Source organism: Orcinus orca, chromosome X (assembly GCF_937001465.1).
Source record: "Orcinus orca chromosome X, mOrcOrc1.1, whole genome shotgun sequence".
NCBI classification, from domain to species: domain Eukaryota; kingdom Metazoa; phylum Chordata; class Mammalia; order Artiodactyla; family Delphinidae; genus Orcinus; species Orcinus orca.
Genome location: NC_064580.1, coordinates 42,903,024 through 42,927,582, shown reverse-complemented (window position 1 = coordinate 42,927,582; position 24,559 = coordinate 42,903,024). Strand labels below are relative to the sequence as shown.

General features: G+C 40.3%; 1 protein-coding gene and 1 non-coding gene across 3 annotated transcripts in view; both read left to right on the top strand.

The window, feature by feature from the left end:
• SYN1 (synapsin I) overlaps nt 1-24,559 on the top strand; it is a 51,666-nt gene that overhangs the window by 9,844 nt on the left and 17,263 nt on the right. For both annotated transcript variants that reach the window (XM_004281980.2, XM_004281981.2), the window contains exons 2-5: nt 1,623-1,680; nt 1,784-1,875; nt 3,759-3,915; nt 4,087-4,176. In XM_004281980.2, the coding sequence (XP_004282028.1) occupies nt 1,623-1,680; nt 1,784-1,875; nt 3,759-3,915; nt 4,087-4,176 (397 nt within the window). The remainder of the gene's footprint in view (nt 1-1,622; nt 1,681-1,783; nt 1,876-3,758; nt 3,916-4,086; nt 4,177-24,559) is intronic.
• On the top strand, nt 4,462-4,568 carry LOC117197524 (U6 spliceosomal RNA). Its single transcript, XR_004478182.1, has one exon. It is a non-coding gene; the product is annotated as a U6 spliceosomal RNA (small nuclear RNA).

The following is a 24,559-nucleotide window of genomic DNA, read 5'->3' as shown; positions in this document are numbered from 1 at the left end:
ATTGACCCTGAAGAGGAGATCTGAGCAGAACACCACAGTATCCACTACATTTATGGTCAAAAAAGTTAAAAAAGTTTTTTAAAAAAGTGATATATATCATATATATATACCACAGTATCCACTACATATATGGTCAAAAAGTGATATATATATATCACTTTTATTTATTTATTTTTCCATTCATCTAATTTTTAAATTTTTTTTAAAAAAATTTTTATTGGAGTATAGTTGATTTACAATGTTGTGTTCGTTTCAGGTGTACAGCAAAGTGAATCAGTTTTACATATACATATATCCACTCTTTTTTAGATTCTTTTCCCATATAGGTCATTACAGAGTACTGAGTAGAGTTCCTTGTGCTATACAGTAGGTCCTTACTAGTTATCTATTTTATATATAGTAGCGTGTATATGTCAATCCCAAATTCCCAATTTATCCCTCCCCCCTTTCCCCCGGTAACCATAAGTTTGTTTTCTACATCTGTGAGTCTATTTCTGTTTTGTAAATAAGTTCATTTGTACTATTTTTTTAGATTCCACATATAAGTGATATCATATGATCGTCATCATTTTCTAAATGAAAAATGCACAGGTCTAAGAGATTCTCTTCCAACATCTGTGAGGGGACAGTGTCAGTGATGGAGTAGGGGGTAGGAGGGAAGAGGGAGAGAGAGGAGAAAATAGCTGTGCTTGGGGTCTTAGGGGTATGTCAGTGAAATCACTAGGGCCGGTTGTGCTGTGTATATCAGAGATCCTGATTGTGTGCATGTAGGCAATCCCAGGAGTGGCTCCTCCCCTCAGCCTTCTTCTATGGGAAACCTGATTGGGGATGAGCTTCTGTCTGTGGAGAAGTCTGTCAGGAAGGAATCCTGGGCCTGGGGGAGAAGCCCATATGGGAATGGGCCCAGGGACAGTGACTTAGCAGTTCGTGATGTATCTACTGCTGTTCCTACGCCTCTCCGATCCTGTGGCTTCCCCTCATCCTCAGCTGCATTCCTCCTCACCCTCATCATGGCTGACTCTGGCTTCTGTAGAACCCCCACCAGCCTGCACCCTTCAATCTGCTCCTCCTTTTCTAGTGCAGCTGCCCACTCATGGCTGCTGTGTCCCTCTCAGTGCACAACCACACGTGGTGAATGTGTTCTTCCTTGGGAAAGGGCTAGAGAGCAGAGAGATGCTTCAGGCCACACAAGCAGACATAGGTGCTGACACATACCTGGGCACACTCCATATATATATACCCCCTAAGGTTCTTTACCATTTACAAACCTCCATGCAATTTCAAAGTATGTTACACTTTACAAAGCACTCCTTGTTTTGCAAAGCTTTTCAGATAGCAGTGTGACAAGCAGACCATACTTTGGGAAATGCCTGCTCTCTGTGTTTTAAGAACTTGTTTTATAGTTTGCAATCTCCTTTGACATTTACATACCTCCACAAGGATTACAACAGACTTCATTGTTCACAAAGAACTGTTAGGTTTTTCAAAGTATTTCAACAATTATAAATCACATTATAGTTTCTCTAGTGGCACTGGAGGGGCAAAGGGGTCAAAGGACCAGCCTGGGTTTCGTCTTCCTGAGATTGGAGCATTGACGGATGTGCTCTGCTTTTCCTCTTCAGGGCGAAATACTTCAAAGGGAAAAAGATCCATGGAGAAATTGACATTAAAGTAGAACAGGTTAGTTGGGGCAGGTGGACATGGGGGTCAACTGTCCAGACTGCAAACTGAGTGGTCTTTTTTGTGTGATGTGCATGAATCCCTGATTTTTTTTCCTTCCCAGGCTGAATTCTCTGATCTCAACCTCGTGGCTCATGCCAATGGTGGATTCTCTGTGGACATGGAAGTCCTTCGGAATGGGGTGAAGGTTGTGCGGTGAGTGTAAAAAGGTTACCTTGGTATTATGGGGGAGGCAAAAGGGCTCCCTTAGAGCTGAGGAAGAGTCCCTACCTCCCCTCCCATCCTTCTGTGAGCAAGAACTTAGGCACATTGCAATAGCCAACCTAAGTATCCATCAACAGATGAATGGATAAAGAAGTGATACACACACACACATACACACACACACACACACACACAATGGGATGTTATTCAGCCATGAGAAAGAAGGAAATCCTGCCATTTGTGACAACATGGATGGATCTTGAGGACATTATGCTAAGTGAGATAAATCAGACAGAGAAAGAGGAATACTGTATGCTATCACTTATATGTGGAATCTGAAAGAGCCAAACTAATAGAGACAGAGAGTAGAAAGGTGATTGCCAGAGGCTGGTGGGTGGGGTGGAAGAATAGGAGAGATGTTGTTTAAGAGTACAAACTTGCAACTGATAGATAAATAAATCCTAGAGATCTAATCCACAGTACGGTGGATACAGACAACAATATTGTATCATAATCAGCAAACCTGCTAAAAGACCAGATCTTAATTATTCCCACCATGAAAAAAGAAATAATTATGTGACATGGTAGAGGTACTAACTAATGCTACAATGGCAATCATATTATAATATATAAATGTATCAAATCAACATGTTATACACCTTAAACTTATAGAAGAATTGACATATAACGTGCCAATTATATTCCAATTTTTAGAAAAAGAACTTAGGCACAGAATGTAAGGAGATAGCTTCTCTTGTGGAGAAGAGCCAAGGATCCCAGAAGACCACAAGCCAAACTTTTCAGTTATTGGATTGGCCAAAATGTTCGTTCGTGTTCTTCCATAACATCTTACAGAAAAATCCAAACGAACTTTTTGGCCAAACAAATATTAATTCAACAAACATTTCTTGAGCATCTACTGCATGCCAGGTGCTGCTCTCAGCATTTTACATTCAACAAATATTTATTGAGTATCTATTGTGTGCCAGGAGCTGTTGTACATACTGAGGTCCTGGCAGTGAACAAAACAGACCCCAAAAAAGACAAAATAAAAACCCTCTGCTCGGGGCTTCCCTGTTGGCGCAGTGGTTGAGAGTCCGCCTGCCGATGCAGGGGACACGGGTTCGTGCCCCAGTCTGGGAAGATCCCACATGCCGCGGAGCGGCTGGGCCCGTGAGCCATGGCCGCTGAGCCTGCGCGTCCGGAGCCTGTGCTCCGCAACGTGAGAGGCCGCAACAGTGAGAGGACCGCGTACCGCAAAAAAAACAAACAAAAAAACCCCTCTGCTCTCGTGAAGCTTACATTCTACTGTGGGATACACACAATAAACAAATAAAGAAGGAAATGTCAAAGTGCTCAGAAAAAATATCAGCAAAGGGATATAGGGATTGGTGAAGGGATTGGGGAAGGGTCTGCAGTTTGGTTGGGGGTAGACCAGTAGTGTGAGAGACATTTGAGGAAAGACTTGAAGGAGGTGGAGGAGTGGGGCATGTAGAAATCTAGGGAGGAAGCGTTTCAGGCAGAGGGAATAGCCCATGCAGAGGCCCTGAGGCTGGAATTTATTCTGGGCAGCATCCTTCGTGGACAGAAGTAGTCTGAGAGATTGTGACTGGGAGCTGTGAGAGCTGAGCGGGCAAGTTGCAAGCTCACCTTGGTGAGGAGAGGAGCAGGCAGGAAAGGCTTAAGAGGGCCACCAGATGAGGAAAGGGTAGGAAGGGCACATGTGGTGGAGGGAACAGCTTGTGTATGTGGCTGAGGTGAGAAACCACTGTGTAGTTTCTAGGAGCTGTGGAGATTTCAAGACTTGACCTTTATTCTAAAGGTGGTGGGGAGCTTCTGGGAGGACCATCTACACTCTACCCTTGCCACCCCAGGTCTCTGAAACCAGACTTCGTGCTGATCCGCCAGCATGCGTTCAGCATGGCACGGAATGGAGACTACCGCAGTTTGGTCATTGGGCTGCAGTATGCCGGAATCCCCAGCGTTAACTCTTTGCATTCTGTCTACAACTTCTGTGACAAGCCCTGGGTGGTAAGTGACAGAAGGGTGCTACTGGCAGAGGGAACAGCTCATACATGCATGCGGGAGCTTGAAACCACTGTGATCTGGGGGAACGGAGGAAGTTTGGAAGCTTGGAGTCCCAGCTTGGAGACTCCCTCCAGGTAAAGGGACTTGCTGACCCGTCTCTCCTGCCTCTCATAGTTCGCTCAGATGGTTCGACTGCACAAGAAACTGGGGACAGAGGAATTCCCTCTAATCGATCAGACCTTCTACCCCAATCACAAAGAGATGGTGAGTCTGGGGAAAGGGAGTGAGCTGGAGGGAAAAGCATCATGCCTATTGCAATAGTATTGCCAATGGATGTATTACCAGTGGTATGCTATCAAAGAGTGCAGCCGGCACATGCACATGGAGGGTGACGTTGCTTCATGATACGGTTTATTACTACCAGGAATTTACTGTGTAGTTACAAGTGTGATTAAATCATTGATCCTGTTATAGTATCTATTCTCACCAGTATTAAAAAACTGATTTCTAGTGTAAATTAACAGAATTAATGTAATGATTCAGATTATGGTGCTCACTTCGGCAGCACATATACTAAAATTGGAACAATACAGAGAAGATTAGCATGGCCCCTGCGCAAGGATGACACGCAAATTCATGAAGCGTTCCATAATTCTAAGATCCCACATGCCTCACGGCCAAAATACCAAAACATAAAACAGAAGCAATATTGTAACAAATTCAATAAAGACAAAAAAAATGATGCACATCAGATTATGTTACATATACAAATCAAGTCATTGTTACTAACGTTACCAAATATTCCTCCTGATAGAAATGTTAATAGTGTTTCAAATTAGGATTGCCAATAAAAATTATCAGTAGCAATGTTAAAAATTAGATTGTATACAAATAGAAAATTGGATTGTTGGCTACTTTTACCACAAATATAATCACTAATATTATAAATTATAACCAGTATTACAAATTACTGTTATTGATAAAAAGTTGTGAGTGCCAATGTTATGAATTAAATTATAGTTCCTAATAGAATTTGAGTAATTATTACTAGTATCATTGAAGATTATAACTATTATTATAAATTATTATCAATATTATAAATTATGCTCTAATATAAATTATAAGTCCCTGTTTTGAATTATATTATACTTAATAATAAAAATTGTATTACCATTACTAATATCATCAAATATTACTACTAAGATTACAGTTTATTACAGTGTTACAAATTAAGATCATCAATATAAATGATTAGTGCCTATGTTGTGAATTAAGTTATAATTACTAAAAGAAATTAAACTATTAGTACAAACATTGTAAAGTACTGTTACAAATTACTGCCAATGTTACAAATTAAGATTACTAATATAAATTATGAGTACCTATGTTTTGAGCTATCCTACAGTTACTAACAGAAATCATTATTAATATGGTTAACATCCAATTGATATCATAAATAATTACTAATATTAAAGTTATGTTTACTAGTATAAGTTATGAGTACCACAGTTATGAATCAGGTTTTAGTTACAAATAGAAATTGGAAAAAAAAAGAAATTGAATCACCATTACCAATGCCATCAAGTTTTATAACTAATTTGACAAGGTTTTTACAATGTTACAAATTATGTTTACTTATATAAATAAACATCACCAGTTTTATGAATTAAATTACAATTAAATATCAATATTGACCCAGCTTTACCAACTTAAATAAACATTGGTACTAATGTTAAAAATTCTTACAAGTATTACAAATTATGGTCACTGATATAAGTCAACAGTACTATGAATTAAGTTTACTAACAGATGAAGATCAAATCATTAGTTCTTAGGAAACCAAGTTTGTTTATCATTATTATTATTTTACATTCACTGAGAGACAGTATAGCTGACTATGGTTAAGAACATGGACACTGTAGTCAGAATTTCTGTATTGTAATCCTAGCTCCACAACTTATTAGCTTCCGAACATAAGAAATGTTAGTTAAATGCTCTGTGCCTCAGTTTTCCCATCTGTAAAATATGGCTAATAATAGTTCCTGCCTTACAGAGTTAATGTGAGAATTAAATTATTTAATGAACATAAAGTGGTTACAACAGTGCATCTGACATTTATTAACTGCTACCTAAGTGTTGATGAAGTTCCCTTCTATTCTTTATTTGTTGAAGTGTTTTTATCATGGAAGGATGCTGGACTCTGTCAAATGCTTTTTCTATGTTTATTGATATGATACGGCTTTTTGTCCTTTATTCTATGAATATGGTGTATTACATTAATTGATTTTCATGCAAATTGAGTCACACTTGCATTCTTCGGCCAGATCCCACTTGGTCTGACATATAATCCTTTTTATATGCTATGGGATTCAGTTAGTATTTTGTTGAAAATTATGGTATCAATAATCATAAGGGATATTGATCTGTAGTTTTCTTATGATGTCTTTGTCTGGTTTTGGTATCAGGGTGATAGTAGCCTCATAGAATGAAATGGACAGTGTTCCCTCCTCTTCTATTTGTAGGAAGAGTTAATGAAAGATTAGTGTTTATTTTATTTTTAATTTTTTAATTTTTTTTATTTTTTTGCTGTGCCGTGCTCATGTGGGATCTTAATTCCCTGACCAGGGATCAAACCCGCGCCCCCTGCAGTGGAAGCATGGAGTCTTAACCACTGGACCTCCAGGAAAGTCCCTAGTGTTAATTTTATTTTAAATGTTCGGCATACTTCACTGGTGAAGACATCTGGTCCTGGGTATTTCTTTGTAGGAAGTTCTTTTGTTTTTTTAAATACTAATTCAATCTCTTCACTTATTGTAGGTCTATTCAGATTTTCCATTTCTTCTTGAATTAGTTTTGGAAGTTTGTGTCTTCCTAGAAATTTGTCCATTTCAACTAGGTTTTCTAATTTGTTGGCATAGAATTGTTCATAGTGTTCTCTTATAATCCTTTTTATTTCTTTAAGGTCAGTAGTTATATCTCTTTCATTCCTGATTTTAGTAATTAGTTTTCTCTGTTTTAAAATCTTAGTTTAAAAAAAAAATAAATAAATAAATAAAATAAAATCTTAGTCTAAAAGTTTGCTTATTCTGTTGATCTTCTCAAAGAACCAACTTTTGGTTTCATTGATTTTCTCTATTGTTTTTCTATTCTCAACTTCATTTATTTCCACTCTAATCTTTATTACTTCTTTCCTTCTGCTTTCTCTGGTGTTTGTTTTTGCTTTTTGTATAGTTTCTTAAGAAGATTAGGTTATTGATTTGATATCTTTCTTATTTTTAAATGTAGATGTTTACAGCTAAAATTTCCCTCTAAGCAATTTTTGTATATTGTCTTCATTTTCATTCATCTCAAAGTAGCTTCTAATTTTCATGGTGAGTTCTTCTTTGACCCATTGGTTATTTAGGAGTGTGTTGTTTACTTTCCACATATTTGTGAATTTCCCAAATTTCCTTCTGTTATTGGTTTCTAATTTCATTCAGTTGTGGTCAGAGAACATACTTTGTATGTTTCAGCTCTTTTACATTATTGAGATTTGTTTTGTGGCTTAACATATAGTCTGTCCTCGAGAATGTTCTATGTACACTTGAGAAGAATATTTATGCTGCTGTTGTAGGATGGAATGTTCTATAGATGTCTGTTAGGTCTAGTTGGTTTATAGTGTTGTTTGGGTCTTCTCTTTCCTTGTTTATCCTCTGTCTAGTTGTTTTATCCATTATTTAAAGTGAAGTATTGAAATCTCCAACAATTATTGTTTTTTTGCTTTTTTTTTTTGGCTACATTGGGTCTTTGTTGCTGTGCATGGGCTTTCTCTAGTTGCAGCGAGCGGGAGCTACTCTTCATTGTGGTGCGTGGGCTTCTCATTGCAGTGGCTTCTCTTGTTGCAGAACACGGGCTCTAGGCACACGGGCTTCAGTAGTTGCAGTGCATGTGCTTAGTAGTTGTGGCTCATGGGCTCTAGAGTGCAGGCTCAGTAGTCGTGGTGCACGAGCTTAGTTGCTCCATGGCACGTGGGATCTTCCTGGACCAGGGATTGAACCTGTGTCCCCTGTATTGGCAGGCAGATTCTTAACCACTGTGCCACCAGGAGAGTCCCAACAATTATTATTGAACTGTCTATTTCTTCCCTTCAGTTCTGCCTGTTTTTTTTGTTTCATATATTTGGGGCTTTGTTGTTAGCATACATGTTGACAATTGTTATATCTTCTTGATGAAATGACCCTTTTATCAGTATAAAATGTCCTTTTTTATCTCTAGTAACAATTTTTGTTTTAAAGTCTATTTTATCTGATGTTAGTATAGCCATTCCAGCTTTCTTTGGGTTACTATTTGCATGGTAAATCTTTTTCCATTCATTTACCTTCAACTTATTTGTATCTTTGAATCTAAAGTGTGTCTCCTATAGACAGCATATAATTATGTCATGTTTTTCATCTATTTTGCCTATCTCTGCCTATTAATTGGAGTGTTTAATTAATTTACACTTAATGTAATTACTGATAAGGTAGAATTTATGCTTGTAATTTTGCTATTTGTTTTCTATATTTCTTATGCCTTTTGTGTTCCTGTATTCCTCCATTAATGCATACTTTTGTGTTAAATAGATATTTTCCTGTGTGCCATTTTAATTCTCTTGTTGTTTCTTTTTCCATGTTTTTTAAAAAATTATTTTCTTTGTAGTTTCCCTGGGGATTACAATTAACATTTTAATTTATACCACTCTCATTTTAATTAAAACCAATTTAATTTCAATAGTATTAAAAAAATCTTTGCCTTTTTATAGCTCTATTCCCTCACTCTGCCTTTGTGCTATTATTGTCATACAAATTACATCTTTACACATCATATGCCCATGAATATAGACTTATAATTATTGCTTGATGCAGTTATCTTTTAAATCAGATAGGAGGAAAAAAGCATTACAAATAAAAAATGCATTCACACTGTCTTTTTTTTTTTTTTTAACATCTTTATTGGGGTATAATTGCTTTACAATGGTGTGTTAGTTTCTGCTTTATAACAAAGTGCATCAGTCATACATAAACATATGTTCCCATATGTCTTCCCTGTTGCGTCTCCCTCCCTCCCACCCTCCCTATCCCACCCCTCCAGGCTGTCACAAAGCACCGAGCCAATATCCCTGTGCCATGCGGCTGCTTCCCACTAGCTATCTACCTTACTGCGTTTGTTAGTGTGTATATGCCCATGACTCTCTCTCGCCCTGTCACAGCTCACCCTTCCCCCTCCCCATAACCTCAAGTCCGTTCTCTAAGAGGTCTGCGTCTTTATTCCTGCTTTACCCCTAGGTTCTTCATGACATTTTTTTCTTAAATTCCATATATATGTGTTAGCATACGGTATTTGTCTTTTTCTTTCTGACTTACTTCACTCTGTATGACAGACTCTACGTCTATCCACCTCATCACAAATAGCTCAATTTCGTTTCTTTTTATGGCTGAGTAATATTCCATTGTATATATGTGCCACATCTTCTTTATCCATTCATCCGATGACGGGCACTTAGGTTGTTTCCATCTCCGGGCTATTGTAAATAGAGCTGCAATGAACATTTTGGTACATGACTCTTTTTGAATTTTGGTTTTCTCAGGGTATATGCCCAGTAGTGGGATTGCTGGGTCATATGGTAGTTCTATTTGTAGTTTTTTAAGGAACCTCCATACTGTTCTCCATAGTGGCTGAACCAATTCACATTCCCACCAGCAGTGCAAGAGTGTTCCCTTTTCTCCACACCCTCTCCAGCATTTATTGTTTCTAGATTTTTTGATGATGGCCATTCTGACTGGTGTGAGATGATATCTCATTGTAGTTTTGATTTGCATTTCTCTAATGATTAATGATGTTGAGCATTCTTTCATGTGTTTGTTGGCAGTCTGTATATCTTCTTTGGAGAAATGTCTATTTAGGTCTTCTGCCCATTTTTGGATTGGGTTGTTTGTTTTCTTGTTATTGAGCTGCATGAGCTGCTTGTAAATTTTGGAGATTAATCCTTTGTCGGTTGCTTCATTTGCAAATATTTTCTCCCATTCTGAGGGTTGTCTTTTGGTCTTGTTTATGGTTTCCTTTGCTGTGCAAAAGCTTTGAAGTTTCATTAGGTCCCATTTGTTTATTTTTGTTTTTATTTCCATTACTCTAGGAGGTGGGTCAGAAAGGATCTTGCTTTGATTTATGTCATAGAGTGTTCTGCCTATGTTTTCCTCTAAGAGTTTGATAGTTTCTGGCCTTACATTTAGGTCTTTAATCCATTTTGAGCTTATTTTTGTGTATGGTGTTAGGGAGTGATCTAATCTCATACTTTTACATGTACCTGTCCAGTTTTCCCAGCACCACTTATTGAAGAGGCTGTCCTTTCTCCATTGTACATTACTGCCACCTTTATCAAAGATAAGGTGTCCATATGTGCATGGGTTTATCTCTGGGCTTTCTATCCTGTTCCATTGATCTATCTTTCTGCTTTTGTGCCAGTACCATACCGTCTTGATGACTGTAGCTTTGTAGTATAGTCTGAAGTCAGGGAGCCTGATTCCTCCAGTTCCTTCTTTCGTTCTCAAGATTGCTTTGGCTATTCGGGGTCTTTTGTGTTTCCATACAAATTGTGAAATTTTTTGTTCTAGTTCTGTGAAAAATGCCAGTGGTAGTTTGATAGGGATTGCATTGAATCTATAGATTGCTTTGGGTAGTAGAGTCATTTTCACAATGTTGATTCTTCCAATCCAAGAACATGGTATATCTCTCCATCTATTTATATCATCTTTAATTTCTTTCATCAGTGTCTTATAATTTTCTGCATACAGGTCTTTTGTCTCCTTAGGTAGGTTTATTCCTAGATATTTTATTCTTTTTGTTGCAGTGGTAAATGGGAGTGTTTTCTTGATTTCATTTTCAGATTTTTCATCATTAGTATATAGGAATGCCAGAGATTTCTGTGCATTAATTTTGTATCCTGCCACTTTACCAAATTCATTGATTAGCTCTAGTAGTTTTCTGGTAGCATCTTTAGGGTTCTCTATGTATAGGATCATGTCATCTGCAAACAGTGACAGCTTTACTTCTTCTTTTCCAATTTGGATTCCTTTTATTTCCTTTTCTTCTCTGATTGCTGTGGCTAAAACTTCCAAAACAATGTTGAATAATAGTGGTGAGAGTGGGCAACCTTGTCTTGTTCCTGATCTTAGTGGAAATGCTTTCAGTTTTTCACCATTGAGGATGATGTTTGCTGTGGGCTTGTCATATATGGCCTTTATTATGTTGAGGAAAGTTCCCTCTATGCCTACTTTCTGCAGGGATTTTATCATAAATGGGTGTTGAATTTTGTCAAAAGCTTTCTCTGCATCTATTGAGATGATCATATGGTTTTTCTCCTTCAATTTGTTAATATGGTTTATCACATTGATAGATTTGCGTATATTGAAGAATCCTTGCATTCCTGGAATAAACCCCACTTGATCATGGTGTATGATCCTTTTAATGTGCTGTTGGATTCTGTTTGCTAGTATTTTGTTGAGGATTTTTGCATCTATGTTCATCAGTGATATTGGCCTGTAGTTTTCTTTCTTTGTGACATCCTTGTCTGGTTTTGGTATCAAGGTGATGGTGGCCTCGTAGAAGGAGTTAGGGAGTGGTCCTCCCTCTGCTATATTTTGGAAGAGTTTGAGAAGGATAGGTGTTAGCTCTTCTCTAAATGTTTGATGGAATTCGCCTGTGAAGCCATCTGGTCCTGGGCTTTTGTTTGTTGGAAGATTTTTAATCACAGTTTCAATTTCAGTGCTTGTGATTGGTCTGTTCATATTTTCTATTTCTTCCTGATTCAGTCTTGGCAGGTTGTGCATTTCTAAGAATTTGTCCATTTCTTCCAGATTGTCCATTTTATTGGCATAGAGTTGCTTGTAGTAATCTCTCATGATCTCTTTTATCTCTGCAGTGTCAGTTGTTACTTTTTCTTTTTCATTTCTAATTCTATTGATTTGAGTCTTCTCCCTTTTTTTCTTGATGAGTCTGGCTAGTGGTTTATCTATTTTGTTTATCTTCTCAAAGAACCAGCTTTTAGTTTTATTGATCTTTGCTATTGTTTCCTTCATTTCTTTTTCATTTATTTCTGATCTGATTTTTATGATTTCTTTCCTTCTGCTAGCTTTGGGGTTTTTTTGTTCTTCTTTCTCTAATTGCTTGAGGTGCAAGGTTAGGTTGTTTATTCGAGATGTTTCCTGCTTCTTCAGGTGGGCTTGTATTGCTATAAACTTCCCCCTTAGAACTGCTTTTGCTGCATCCCACAGGTTTTGGGTCGTTGTGTCTCCATTGTCATTTGTTTCTAGGTATTTTTTGATTTCCTCTTTGATTTCTTCAGTGATCTCTTCATTATTAAGTAGTGTATTGTTTAGCCTCCATGTGTTTGTATTTTTTACAGATCTTTTCCTGTAATTGATATCTAGTCTCATGGCGTTGTGGTCAGAAAAGATACTTGATACAATTTCAATTTTCTTAAATTTACCAAGGCTTGATTTGTGACCTAAGATATGATCTATCCTGGAGAATGTTCCATGAGCACTTGAGAAAAATGTGTATTCTGTTGTTTTTGGATGGAGTGTCCTATAAATATCAATTAAGTCCATCTTGTTTAATGTATCATTTAAAGCTTGTGTTTCCTTATTTATTTTCATTTTGGATGATCTGTCCATGGGTGAAAGTGGGGTGTTAAAGTCCCCTACTATGAATGTGTTACTGTCGATTTCCCCTTTTATGGCTGTTAGTATTTGCCTTATGTATTGAGGTGCTCCTATGTTCGGTGCATAAATATTTACAATTGTTATATCTTCTTCTTGGATCGATCCCTTGATCATTATGTAGTGTCCTTCTTTGTCTCTTTTAATAGTCCTTATTTTAAAGTCTATTTTGTCTGATATGAGAATTGCTACTCCAGCTTTCTTTTGGCTTCCATTTGCATGGAATATCTTTTTCCATCCCCTTACTTTCAGTCTGTATGTGTCTCTAGGTCTGAAGTGGGTCTCTTGTAGACAGCATATATAAGGGTCTTGTTTTTGTATCCATTCAGCTAATCTGTGTCTTTTGGTGGGAGCATTTAGTCCATTTACATTTAAGGTAATTATCGATATGTATGTTCCTATTCCCATTTTCTAAATTGTTTTGGGTTCGTTATTATAGGTCTTTTCCTTCTTTTGTGTTTCTTGCCTAGAGAAGATCCTTTAGCATTTGTTGTAAAGCTGGTTTGGTGGTGCTGAACTCTCTCAGCTTTTGCTTGTCTGTAAAGGTTTTAATTTCTCCATCAAATCTGAATGAGATCCTTGCTGGGTAGAGTAGTCTTGGCTGCAGGTTTTTCTCCTTCATCACTTTCAGTATGTCCTTCCACTCCCTTCTGGCTTGTAGGGTTTCTGCTGAGAGATCAGCTGTTAACCTTATGGGGATTCCCTTATGTGTTATTTGTTGTTTTTCCCTTGCTGCTTTTAATATGCTTTCTTTGTATTTAATTTTTGACAGTTTGATTAATATGTGTCTTGGCGTATTTCTCCTTGTATTTATCTTGTATGGGACTCTCTGTGCTTCCTGGACTTGATTAACTATTTCCTTTCCCATATTAGGGAAGTTTTCAACTATAATCTCTTCAAATATTTTCTCAGTCCCTTTCTTTTTCTCTTCTTCTTCTGGAAGCCCTATAATTCGAATGTTGGTGCGTTTAATGTTGTCCCAGAGGTCTCTGAGACTGTCCTCAGTTCTTTTCATTCTTTTTTCTTTATTGTGCTCTGCTGTAGTTATTTCCACTATTTTATCTTCCAGGTCACTTATCCGTTCTTCTGCCTCAGTTACTCTGCTATTGATCCCATCTAGAGTACTTTTAATTTCATTTATTGTGTTGTTCATCGTTGCTTGTTTCATCTTTAGTTCTTCTAGGTCCTTGTTAACTGATTCTTGCATTTTGTCCAATCTATTGTCCATTCTATCTCCAAGATTTCGGATCAACCTTACTATCATTATTCTGAATTCTCTTTCAGGTAGACTGCCTATTTCCTCTTCATTTGTTAGGTCTGGTGCATTTTTATCTTGCTCCTTTATCTGCTGTGTGTTTTTCTGTCTTCTCATTTTGCTTATCTTACTGTGTTTGGGGTCTCCTTTTTGCAGGCTGCAGGTTTGTAGTTCCTCCTGTTTTTGATGTCTGTCTCCAGTGGCTAAGGTTGGTTCAGTGGGTTGTGTAGGCTTCCTGGTGGAGGGGACTAGTGCCTGTGTTGTGGTGGATGAGGCTGGATCTTGTCTCTCTAGTGGGCAGGTTCACGTCTGGTGGTGTGTTTGGGGGTGTCTGTGGCCTTATTATGATTTTAGGCAGCCTCTCTGCTAATGGGTGGTGTTGTGTTCCTGTTTTGCTAGTTGTTTGGCATAGGTTTTCCAGCACTGTGGCTTGCTGGTCGTTGAGTGAAGCTGGGTGCTGGTGTTAAGATGGAGGTCTCTGGGAGATTTTCACCGTTTGATATTATGTGGAGCTGGGAGGTCTCTTGTTGATCAGTGTCCTGAAGTTGGCTGTCCTACCTCAGAGGCAGAGCCCTGCCTCCTGGCTGGAGCACCAAAAGCTTTTCATCCACAGGCTCAGGATAAAAGGGAGAAAAAGTAGAGGGAATTAGTAGAAGTATGAGGAAAGAAAGAAGGAAAGGAGGGTAGGAAGGAAGGAAGAAAGAAAGAAAGAAGCAAAGAAGGAAAGAAGGAAAGAAGGAAAGAAAGGAGGGAGGGAGGGAGGGAGGAAGGAAGGAAGGAGGGAAAGAAGGAAAAAAGAAAGAAAGAAGATACAGTAAAAATAAAATAAAGTATAATAAAGTTATTGAATTAAAAAATTCTTATTTAGAAAAAAAAAAAGGGACGGAAAGAACCTTAGGACAAATGTTGGAAGCAAAGCTATACAGACAAAATCTTACACAGAAGCATACACATACACCCTCACTAAAAGAGGTAAATGGGGAAAAATCCTAAATCTTGCTGTCAGAGACCACCTCCTCAATTTGGGATGATTCGTTGTCTAAAGGAGGGAAGGAAGGACGGAAAGAAAGAAAGAAAGAACGAAGGTAAAGTATAATAAGGTTATTAAAATTAATTATTAAGAAAAAAAATTTTTAAAAAAAACATGGACGGATAGAACCCTAGGACAAATGGTGGAAGCAAGACTATACAGACAAGATCTCACATAGAAGCATACACATACACATTCACAAAAAGAGGAAAGGGGAAAAAATCATAGATCTTGCTCCTAAAGTCCACTTCCTTAATTTGGGATGATTGGTTGTCTATTCAGGTATTCCACAGATGCAGGGTACATCAAGTTGATTGTGGAGCTTTAATCCGCTGCTTCTGAGGCTGCTGGGAGAGATTTCCCTTTCTCTTCTTTGTTCTCACAGCTCCCAGGGCTAAGCTTTGGATTTGGCCCTGCCACTGCGTGTAGATCGCTGGAGGGCGTCTGTTTTTTGCTCAGACAGGATGGGGTTAAAAGAGCCGCTGATTGGGGGCTCTGGCGCACTCAGGCCGGCGGGGACGGAGGGGCACAGAGTGCGGGGCGGGCCTGCGGTGGCAAAGGCCGGCGTGACTTTGCACCAGCCTGAGGCGCGCTGTGCGCTCTCCCGGGGAAGTTGTCCCTGGATCCCGGGAACCCGGCAGTGGCGGGCTGCACAGGCTCCGCGGAAGAGGGGTGTGGAGAGTGACCTGTGCTCGCACACAGGCCCCTCGGTGGCGGCAGCAGCAGCCTTAACGTCTCCCGCCCGCCTCTGGGGTCCGCGCTTTTAGCCGCGGCTCGCGCCCGTCTCTGGATTCCGCGCTTTCAGCCGCGGCTCGCGCCCGTCTCTGGATTCCGCGCTTTCAGCCGCGGCTCGCGCCCGTCTCTGGATTCCGCGCTTTCAGCCGCGGCTCGCGCCCGTCTCTGGATTCCGCGCTTTCAGCCGCGGCTCGCGCCCGTCTCTGGATTCCGCGCTTTCAGCCGCGGCTCGCGCCCGTCTCTGGATTCCGCGCTTTCAGCCGCGGCTCGCGCCCGTCTCTGGATTCCGCGCTTTCAGCCGCGGCTCGCGCCCGTCTCTGGATTCCGCGCTTTCAGCCGCGGCTCGCGCCCGTCTCTGGATTCCGCGCTTTCAGCCGCGGCTCGCGCCCGTCTCTGGATTCCGCGCTTTCAGCCGCGGCTCGCGCCCGTCTCTGGGGTCCGCGCTTTCAGCCGCGGCTCGCGCCCGTCTCTGGGGTTCGCGCTTTTAGCCGCGGCTCGCGCCCGTCTCTGGAGTTCCTTTAAGCAGCGTTCTTAAACCCCTCTCCTCACGCCCCAGGAAACAAAGAGGGAAGGAAAATTCTCCTGCCTCTTCTGCAGGTGCAGGCTTTTCCCCGGACTCCCTCCCGGCTAGCTGTGGTGCACTAACCCCTTCAGGCTATGTTCAAGCCGCCAACCCCAGTCCTCTCCCTGCGCTCCGGCCTCAGCTCGCAGCCCCGCCCGCCCCGGCGGGTGAGCAGACAAGCCTCTCGGGCTGGTGAGTGCCGGTCGGCACCGATCCTCTGTGCGGGAATCTCCCCGCTTTGCCCTCCGCACCCGTTGCTGTGCACTCCTCCGCGGCTTCGAAGCTCCCCCCTCCGCCTCCCGCAGTCTCCGCCCGCGAAGGGGCTTCCTAGAGTGTGGAAACTTTTCCTCCTTCACAGCTCCCTCCCACTGGTGCAGGTGCCGTCCCTATTCTTTTGTCTCTGTTTTTTCTTTTGCCCTACCCAGGTACGTGGGGAGTTTCTTGCCTTTTGGGAGGTCTGAGGTCTTCTGCCAGCCTTCAGTAGGTGTTCTGTAGGAGTTGTTCCACGTGTAGATGTATTTCTGGTGTATCTGTGGGGAGGAAGGTGATCTCCGCGTCTTACTCTTCCGCCATCTTCCGCCTTCTCCCACACTGTCTTTTATATTTATCTATGTAGTTACCTTTACAGGTGCTCTTTATTTCTTCATGTGTATGTGAGTTACTGTTTAGTGTCATTTCATTTCAGCCTGAAGGATTCTCTTAGTATTTCTTGTAGGAGAAGTGTGCTAGTGACAGATTATCTAAGTTTTTGCTTATCTGTGAATGTCTTAACTTTTCCTTCATTTTTGAAATATAGTTTTGAAGGATATAGAATTCTTAGTTGACAGTCTTTTTCTTTCAGTGCTTTGAATAAGTTGTCCCACTGCCTTCTGGCCTCTAAGGTTTCTGATGAGAAATCAGCTGTCAGTCCTACTGAAGATCCTTTGTATGTGAAAAGTCACTTCTCTCTTACTACTTTCAAGATTCTCTCTTTGTCTTTCACTTTTATAGGTTTGTTTATGATGCGCCTAGATGTAGATCTCTATGAGTTTATTCTATTTGAAGTTCAGTGAGCTTCTTGGATGTATAGATTAATCTTTTCCTTCAGATTTGGGAGGTTTTCAGCCATTATTCCTTCAAATATTCTTTATTTCACTTTTCTCTTTTCTCTCTCCTTTTAGGACTCCCAATATGTGTGTGTTGACATGCTTGTGGTGTTTCACAGGCCCCTGAGGCTCCAGTCATTTTGGTTATTGTTTTCTTTCTGCTCCTCAGATTGGATAATCTCAGTCGGCCTATCTTCAAATTCACTGATTCTTTCCTCTGCCAGCTCAAATCTACTGTTGAGCCCCTGTAATGAATTTTTCATTTCAGTTATTGTGTTTTTCAATTCCAGAATTTCTATTATTTTATAATTTTTATCTCTTTATTGATAGTTTCTGTTTGTTAGAACACCATTCTTATACTTTCATTTAGATATTTAGACATGGTTTCCTTTAGTTCTTTGAAAATCTTCCAAGTAGTTGATTTATAGTCTATTAATTCCAACATCTGGACTTCCTCAGGGACAGTGTCTACTGACTGCTTTATTTTTCTGTGTTTGGGTCATACTTTATTGTTTCTTCGCATGTCTTATAAATTTTAGTTGAAAACTGAATATCTTAAATAATATAATGCGACAACTCTGGAAATCAGATTCCCCCTCCTCCCCAAGGTTTGCTTTTGTTTTTCTTTGGGGGTTTTTTTAGGGACTTTCTTGAACTAATTCTGTAAAGTCTATATTCTTTGTCATACATGGTCATTGAAGTCTCTACTTTATTAGCTTAGTGGTCAACTAATGATTGGACAGATATTTCTTTAAACACTTGGATCTAGTAAGTCTCCCAGCCTTTGCTGATGAGCTCTGAGGGCACGTTGGGGCATGCCTTCAATGTTCAGGCAGGCTGTTTACAACTTTGCCTTAACCTTTACTTCCTGCTTGTGCAGAGCCTCAAGGTCAGCCAGAGATCCTAGGCATGCACACAGCATTATGCATATTTATGGCTTTCTAGATTCCTAGGAATATGTCAGAACTTTTCAAAACCTCCTATGAACATCTTATTACTCAGATTTTTCTGTTAAGTTTTGGCCAGCTTGTTGATTGTCTTAACTGTAGTCGTTGCCTCAAACAGCTGCTGTGTTAAACAATTGCTGCTGATTATTTTTGAAAAGCACCCCCAAGAAAAACTGTTCACACCAGGTGAATTCTGAGTCAGGTCAAATAGACAAGTCCTGTGAATGGAGTTTTCTGGGGAAGTGCCATACAGGTCAAATAAAGATAGTTTCTGGGAATGGGGCTTTGGAGGAACTCCTACCCTGTTCTGCTTCCTCCATTGGCTGCTAGCCAGCCTGCTGTGTTTTCATCAGAATTGCAAGGGTGTTGATTTTAAAATCTGTTGTGGAAGTGGGAAGAAGAGAATGGGAACAGGAAAAGTTCAAATGCCACAAAACTTACTGTTCTTAGTGAGATTCAGCCTTTTTCTTCAATAAATGCTTCCTGAATTATTGTAAACCTCTGGTCAGTTTCCAGAGTTCTGATAAAGTTGATTGTGGCAATTTTTACCAATATTCTCATTGCTTTTATGGAGGAGAGGATTTTTATAGGCCCTTACTTGGCATTTCGGCCAACGTCACCTCCAGGCATATCTTGTTCTTTCACAACCCTAGGATAACGGTATTTCAAAGCCAGGATCTGGGAGCTAGATGTACTCATTGCTACTGGAATGTCCTTGCTTCTAGATCCTCTCATTGTGCAGAGCTTAGTAAATTTCATTATATATATATGAAATATATATATATGAAATTTTATATATACATATATATGAAATTATATGAAATGTGTTCATACTGATACTTTTTGGGGTGTTTTTTTTGGCTACACCATACGGCTTGTGGGATCTTAGTTCCCCAACCAGGGATCAAACCTGGGCCCCCAGCAGTGAAAGCGCCAAGTCCTAACCACTGAACTGCCAGGGAATTCCCCTGATACTTTCTATTTTTTTTTTAGAATTAAATTGTTTTATTTCTTTATAATAAACTTATCAACAGTAGTGTGAGCAGTGACTGCCTTCTTTTCATGGCATACCTGATGACAGGGAGCCTACATTATTTCTATGCTTTGTAAATTTTCATCCTCCTTGCCAAGTTTGGATCAGCCTTCCACATTGGATCCTTTGTGTTTCCAATGTCATGAAATTCCCCCAGAGTTTTGTTAGTCTGAAATTTCCTGGCTGTGTCACTTCACCTGGGACTTCTTCAGAGTTTACTTCACACACTTTCCTCCTTCCTGCATCTCTGGGAGACGGGGGAATGTGAGCCTGAGAGGAACAGAAGTCATGGAGAGAGGGTCACCCTTGACTGGTTCAAGATCACACGCAGGAAAATGGAGGGAGAAGGGTCTGGATTTACACGCCTTTTATCCACAGGAGGTGCCTCACCACATTGTCTCACTGTGCAGGTTGGCTCCACTGAAGGAGAAAGGGCGCAGATCAGCAAGTCACTGGAACAGCAGGAGGGAAGCATTCCTACCAGTATTAGTGTGGTGTATCTGATGAAAACTGTTTTTTTTCATTCTGGGCAGAAACTCACAGGATCCTGGTGATCAGCAATCAGTTGGACCAGGGAATTGGGAGGAGTTTCTTCTCTTTGAGCTGGGATCCCCGATACTTTCAATTCTAATCCGACACAACATAGGGTTCCTTCTAGCCTTCCCCCTTTCTATATTTATATTTCTCTTCTCTAACATTGAGAACCCTAGCTTCCAGCATCATCAATATATTTACTCATTTGCTCAATCCTACAATACACAGAAAGTATTTTTAGAATTTCAACACCCGTACCACTGTGAAAAACAACTGTAGTAAGGTATAACTTGAGATTTGTTTGCCCTTTTTATGTCTTTAGATGAGGATATACAAAGTACTGTATTCAAATGTTACATGGTCTAGTTCATTTTGTCATTCAACATGGTTATATTACTCATGTTATTTCAAATATAGTTTGTTTCCCTTTATATTAAATTTTAGGTTTTTTCCCATCTATACTGACTTAATTTTATGCATTTAAATGTAATATGTTAGCATGATTCCAAAAGTTAAAATAAAAGGCATACACAGATAAAATTTTAAACCTACAGGAAATGGATAATTTTCTAGGGAAACACAGTTTACCAAAATCGACCCCATTTGAGCTTAACAGGTCAATTTCCATAAAAGCAATAAAGTTATTAAGGAACTACCCCCTAAAAAAGCATCAGGCCCAGATGGTTTCACAGGGGAATTCTACCAAACTGTTAGAAACCAGTTAATCCCAATGCCACATAAATTGTTACAAAGAACAGAAAATGAAGAGAAACTTCCACATTATTTTTCTAAAGCAATTATAACATTGATAACACAAAAAGAAAAGCATAGACCATTTTCAATCATAAATATCAATGCAAAAATCCTAAATAAAATATTAGCAAACAAATCCAGAACTAAATTAAGAAAATAAGATAGCATAACTGTGTAAGTAAGTTTCCTTCTTGGAATGCGAGGATGGTTTGTTATAGGTAATGTATTAATATAATACAACATATTAATAGATCTGAGGAGAAAGTCATATGATCATTTCCATAGATATTTTAAAAGCCTTTAACAAAGTTCAGCACCCATTATGATAAAATCATTCAAAAATAGAAATCAACTCATGCCTTCTTAACATAATCAAATTTGTATACTTCAATCTGAAAGTTATTATCAACTTAATAGGACAACATTGAAAGCATTTCCACTAAGGTGAGGAACAAAGCAAGGTGCCCACTGTCTCCATTCCTTTTCAACATTGTACAATACTTAGAGGTATTAGACCAATGCAGTTAGACTAGGCAAAGCAATTATAGATGCAAGAATGGGTAAAGAGGATGTAAAAATGTCTCTGTTAATAGATGATATGATAGTATATCTGGAAATCCCCCAGAGAACCAATAACAAATTCAAACAATAAAATAACTTAATAACATAGCAGAATATAAAGTCAACATACAGAAATCAGTAGTTTTCATATACACAAACAACCAGATAGAAGAGAAAACCCCATTTAAGGTAACAACAAAAAAGATGATAAAGTATTTCAGGATAAATTTAGCAAGGGGTGTGCAAACTTATATGAGGAAAAGTTTAAAACACTCCTGAAAGACTCAAAGGTAGACTTACACAACTGGAAAGGCATTCCTTATTTGTGGATAGGATTAATTAACATCATACAGATGTCAGTTCCCCTTCTTAGGTCTCTATTTTTAATTTATAAATATAATGTGATCCCCCAAAATATACCTATAAGCTGTTATCTGGAGCTGGACAAGTTGATAGTAGAGTTCATATGGAAAAGAAAACATGCAAGAATAGCCAGGAAAACCCTGAAAAAGAAGAGCTATGAGAGGGGACTAGCCCTACCAGCCTACAAGGAGTTTAATGCATTTGCCAGCAAACATTTTATGAAGCTTTTCTAATTTAAACAATATGATGCTGACACATGAATAGATAGACTAACAGAGTAAAAGAAGAAAAATTAAAAACCCAGGTTTAGATCCATGTACATATGGAAATTTAGTAGATGATAAAAGTGGCAAGCTTTGTTTTTGACATTTAAGTTCTTCATCCATCTGAAGTTGATTTTCTTTTTCTGTTTCTTTTTAGCATTCTTACAAACATCTTTATTACATGTTTTCTTTAACGCTTCTCTACATGCATTACAGAGGGGTCATCACATCCATTCACTTACATTACACTGTTCTCAATGTAGCAATCAAGTAGCACTCTTCCAAACATCTTTATTACATGTGTTCCTTGAAATTGATTTTCACATACAGTGTGAGATAGGTAGGGATCCAGTTTCATCTTTTTCCTTATAGGCAACGCTTTTTTCCCCACTGATCTGGTATGCCACCTCCGTCATATCCTAAAATCCTATATATGTGTGGGGCAAGTTCAGGACTCTCTGTTCTACTCCGTCGTTCACTTTCTCTATACCTGTTCCAGTGCAGTACTGTCTTAATAACTATATTTTCTCATTAATTCCTGATATCTAGTAGGGCAGATGCACCTCCTGGCTGTCTGTAGCTGTGCAGAGGCTATTTTTGTCAAGGGACAGAAAGAACAGGACTTCAGAGGCCAGGAAGAAGACAAAGTTAATGGTGGGTAATGGTGGCGAGTGGTGGCAGAAGCATTAGGCTTCCCACAGGCCAGCTTGCCTCCCCTGTTTCCTCTTTTGTCCCCAACCCCACTGTGCAGCATGGAGGGGCAAAAGCTAGGCCTGGATTTGTGGGAGCAGTCTTGCGCCACTCCGTACTTTGAAGCTGGAAGACACATATCAGGACTCTGGCCCCCCTACCCCATCTACTCCCATCCAGTTTGGAGACCACCAGGAATCCTCAGGGATACTCAGCTCAATGTGTCTAAATGGTCACCAGTCAGGGGTGGGGCACAGGGAAGATCTTGTGAAGCACAGTTTGACTTCTTTTCACCCCGACTTTCCTAGCCTGGTGATCTACTTACATCAACTTGGTCATGCAGACCTAGAGGGTGGGGTGCTATGGGAATAAGGACTTCCCTTCCCTTGCTACCTACACTCCGGGTGATTTGTGGCTCAGCAAATATTTGCAGAGGGTTCATGATGCGACGGGTGGAGTCCAACACCAAGGTCTCTCTGGATCCAGTCCCCTCTCTGGGCCCAGGATTCATGGTCCCTGTGCTATGAGGAAAGAGAGGGTGCCTTGGGGTGAGAATCAACAGGGTCAGGGATGTGGGGATTGTGTGAAAAGAGAGAGAGCAGGAGTGAGGGAGCAATTGAAGTAAAGAGCGAGGGAGATATGTCAAGAGGCTGGGGGTTTCTTTTTCTTTCCTTTCTTTTTTTTAACTTATTATTTTGTTATTGAAGTATAGTTGACTTACAATATTATATTAGTTTCAGGTGTGGAACATAGTGATTCACAATTTTTATTGATTATACTCCATTTACAGTTATTATAAAATATTGGCTATATTCTCTGTGCTGTACAGTATATTCTTGTAGCTTATGGGGTTTTGTTTTGAGGGGCCAATTTCATTGAGGTATAACAAGTTTGGAAAAGGGGACATATCATAAGTGTACAGCTCATTGAATTTTCACAAAGTGAACACACTCCTGTCTTCTGCACCCAGATCAAGAAACACAACACAAACCAGATAGATCCCTAGCACAGTTAGAAGCTGGTGGTCTTTGGGAGGCTTGAGGGGGTGGTGGGGGGAGGTTGATGGGCTTAGATTTGTTTGTGATGTTGATGGAGGTGAAGCGTCCCCAGCCCACTGTGGCTGAAGAGAAGTCTGGGTCCAAGGCCAGAGGCTGTTGTACAGGAAGATTCAATAGCAGATATCAGGTCACCGGGGAAGTCAGCCAAGTTCATGGCTTCATGTTCTTCTTGCCAGTGCTCAGATAAACAGAGGTCCCTCCACGGACACTGTGCAAGGTTGGGACTCAGGTATGTGGCTTTGCGGGGGTGGCAGGGAGGCACCTGGGGGTGGTTGGGCAGGGCACTCCTCCACTCGCTTCTCCTCATAGCTTCTGCTCCTGGAAGAGAAGGGCCACAGACGCTAAGGATAGGCAGGGGAGCCAGGGACCCATGAAAGGGAATAGCAAACAGCGAGGAAACAAAGAGGAGTGGGGAGCAGAGAGGAAAGAAGAGAGCGAGAAGAGGGCACAGCAGCGGGGGGAGGGATAGAACACAGAGAAGGAGCAGGGGAAGGAGATCAGGAGAGGAAGTAGGGACCAGCAAACAGGAACAGGGAGCAGAAAGAACAGGGTGGAGCTGTGGCTGCAGGCATACCTGAGGGGCACACTCAAGGCCCGGGCATCCTTACCTGTAGATATTCAAGATACCTTCCTGATATACTCCTCCCCGAGCCCCTTCCAAGGCTACACAACTCAGTGCAGGTTCCCAACCCTCAAAGAGCCTAGAGGGGATGGATGCCATATCCTGATGGTCAGTAAAGTGTGGACCAGATGTCATTTGGCTGAGACAGATTGTGATTCCCCAGGTGGTCAGTCCCAAAGATCCAGGGCATTATGGGTCAGGGACAGAATTTGCTGTGGTTGGCTGAAATCAGGAGCACAGTATCCTGAGGTTGGGTGTATTTGGTGGAAGAATGCCCCAGGGAGGGACACTTTGTTCCAGGGCTGGGACAGAGCCAGAAGTCTGAGGATGAGGAGTCCACGCAGGGTGGGGACAGGCTGGCTGACCTGAGATAGAAGAAAACTTCTCCCCATGGATGTCACCACCACTGTTCTTGGTGGGT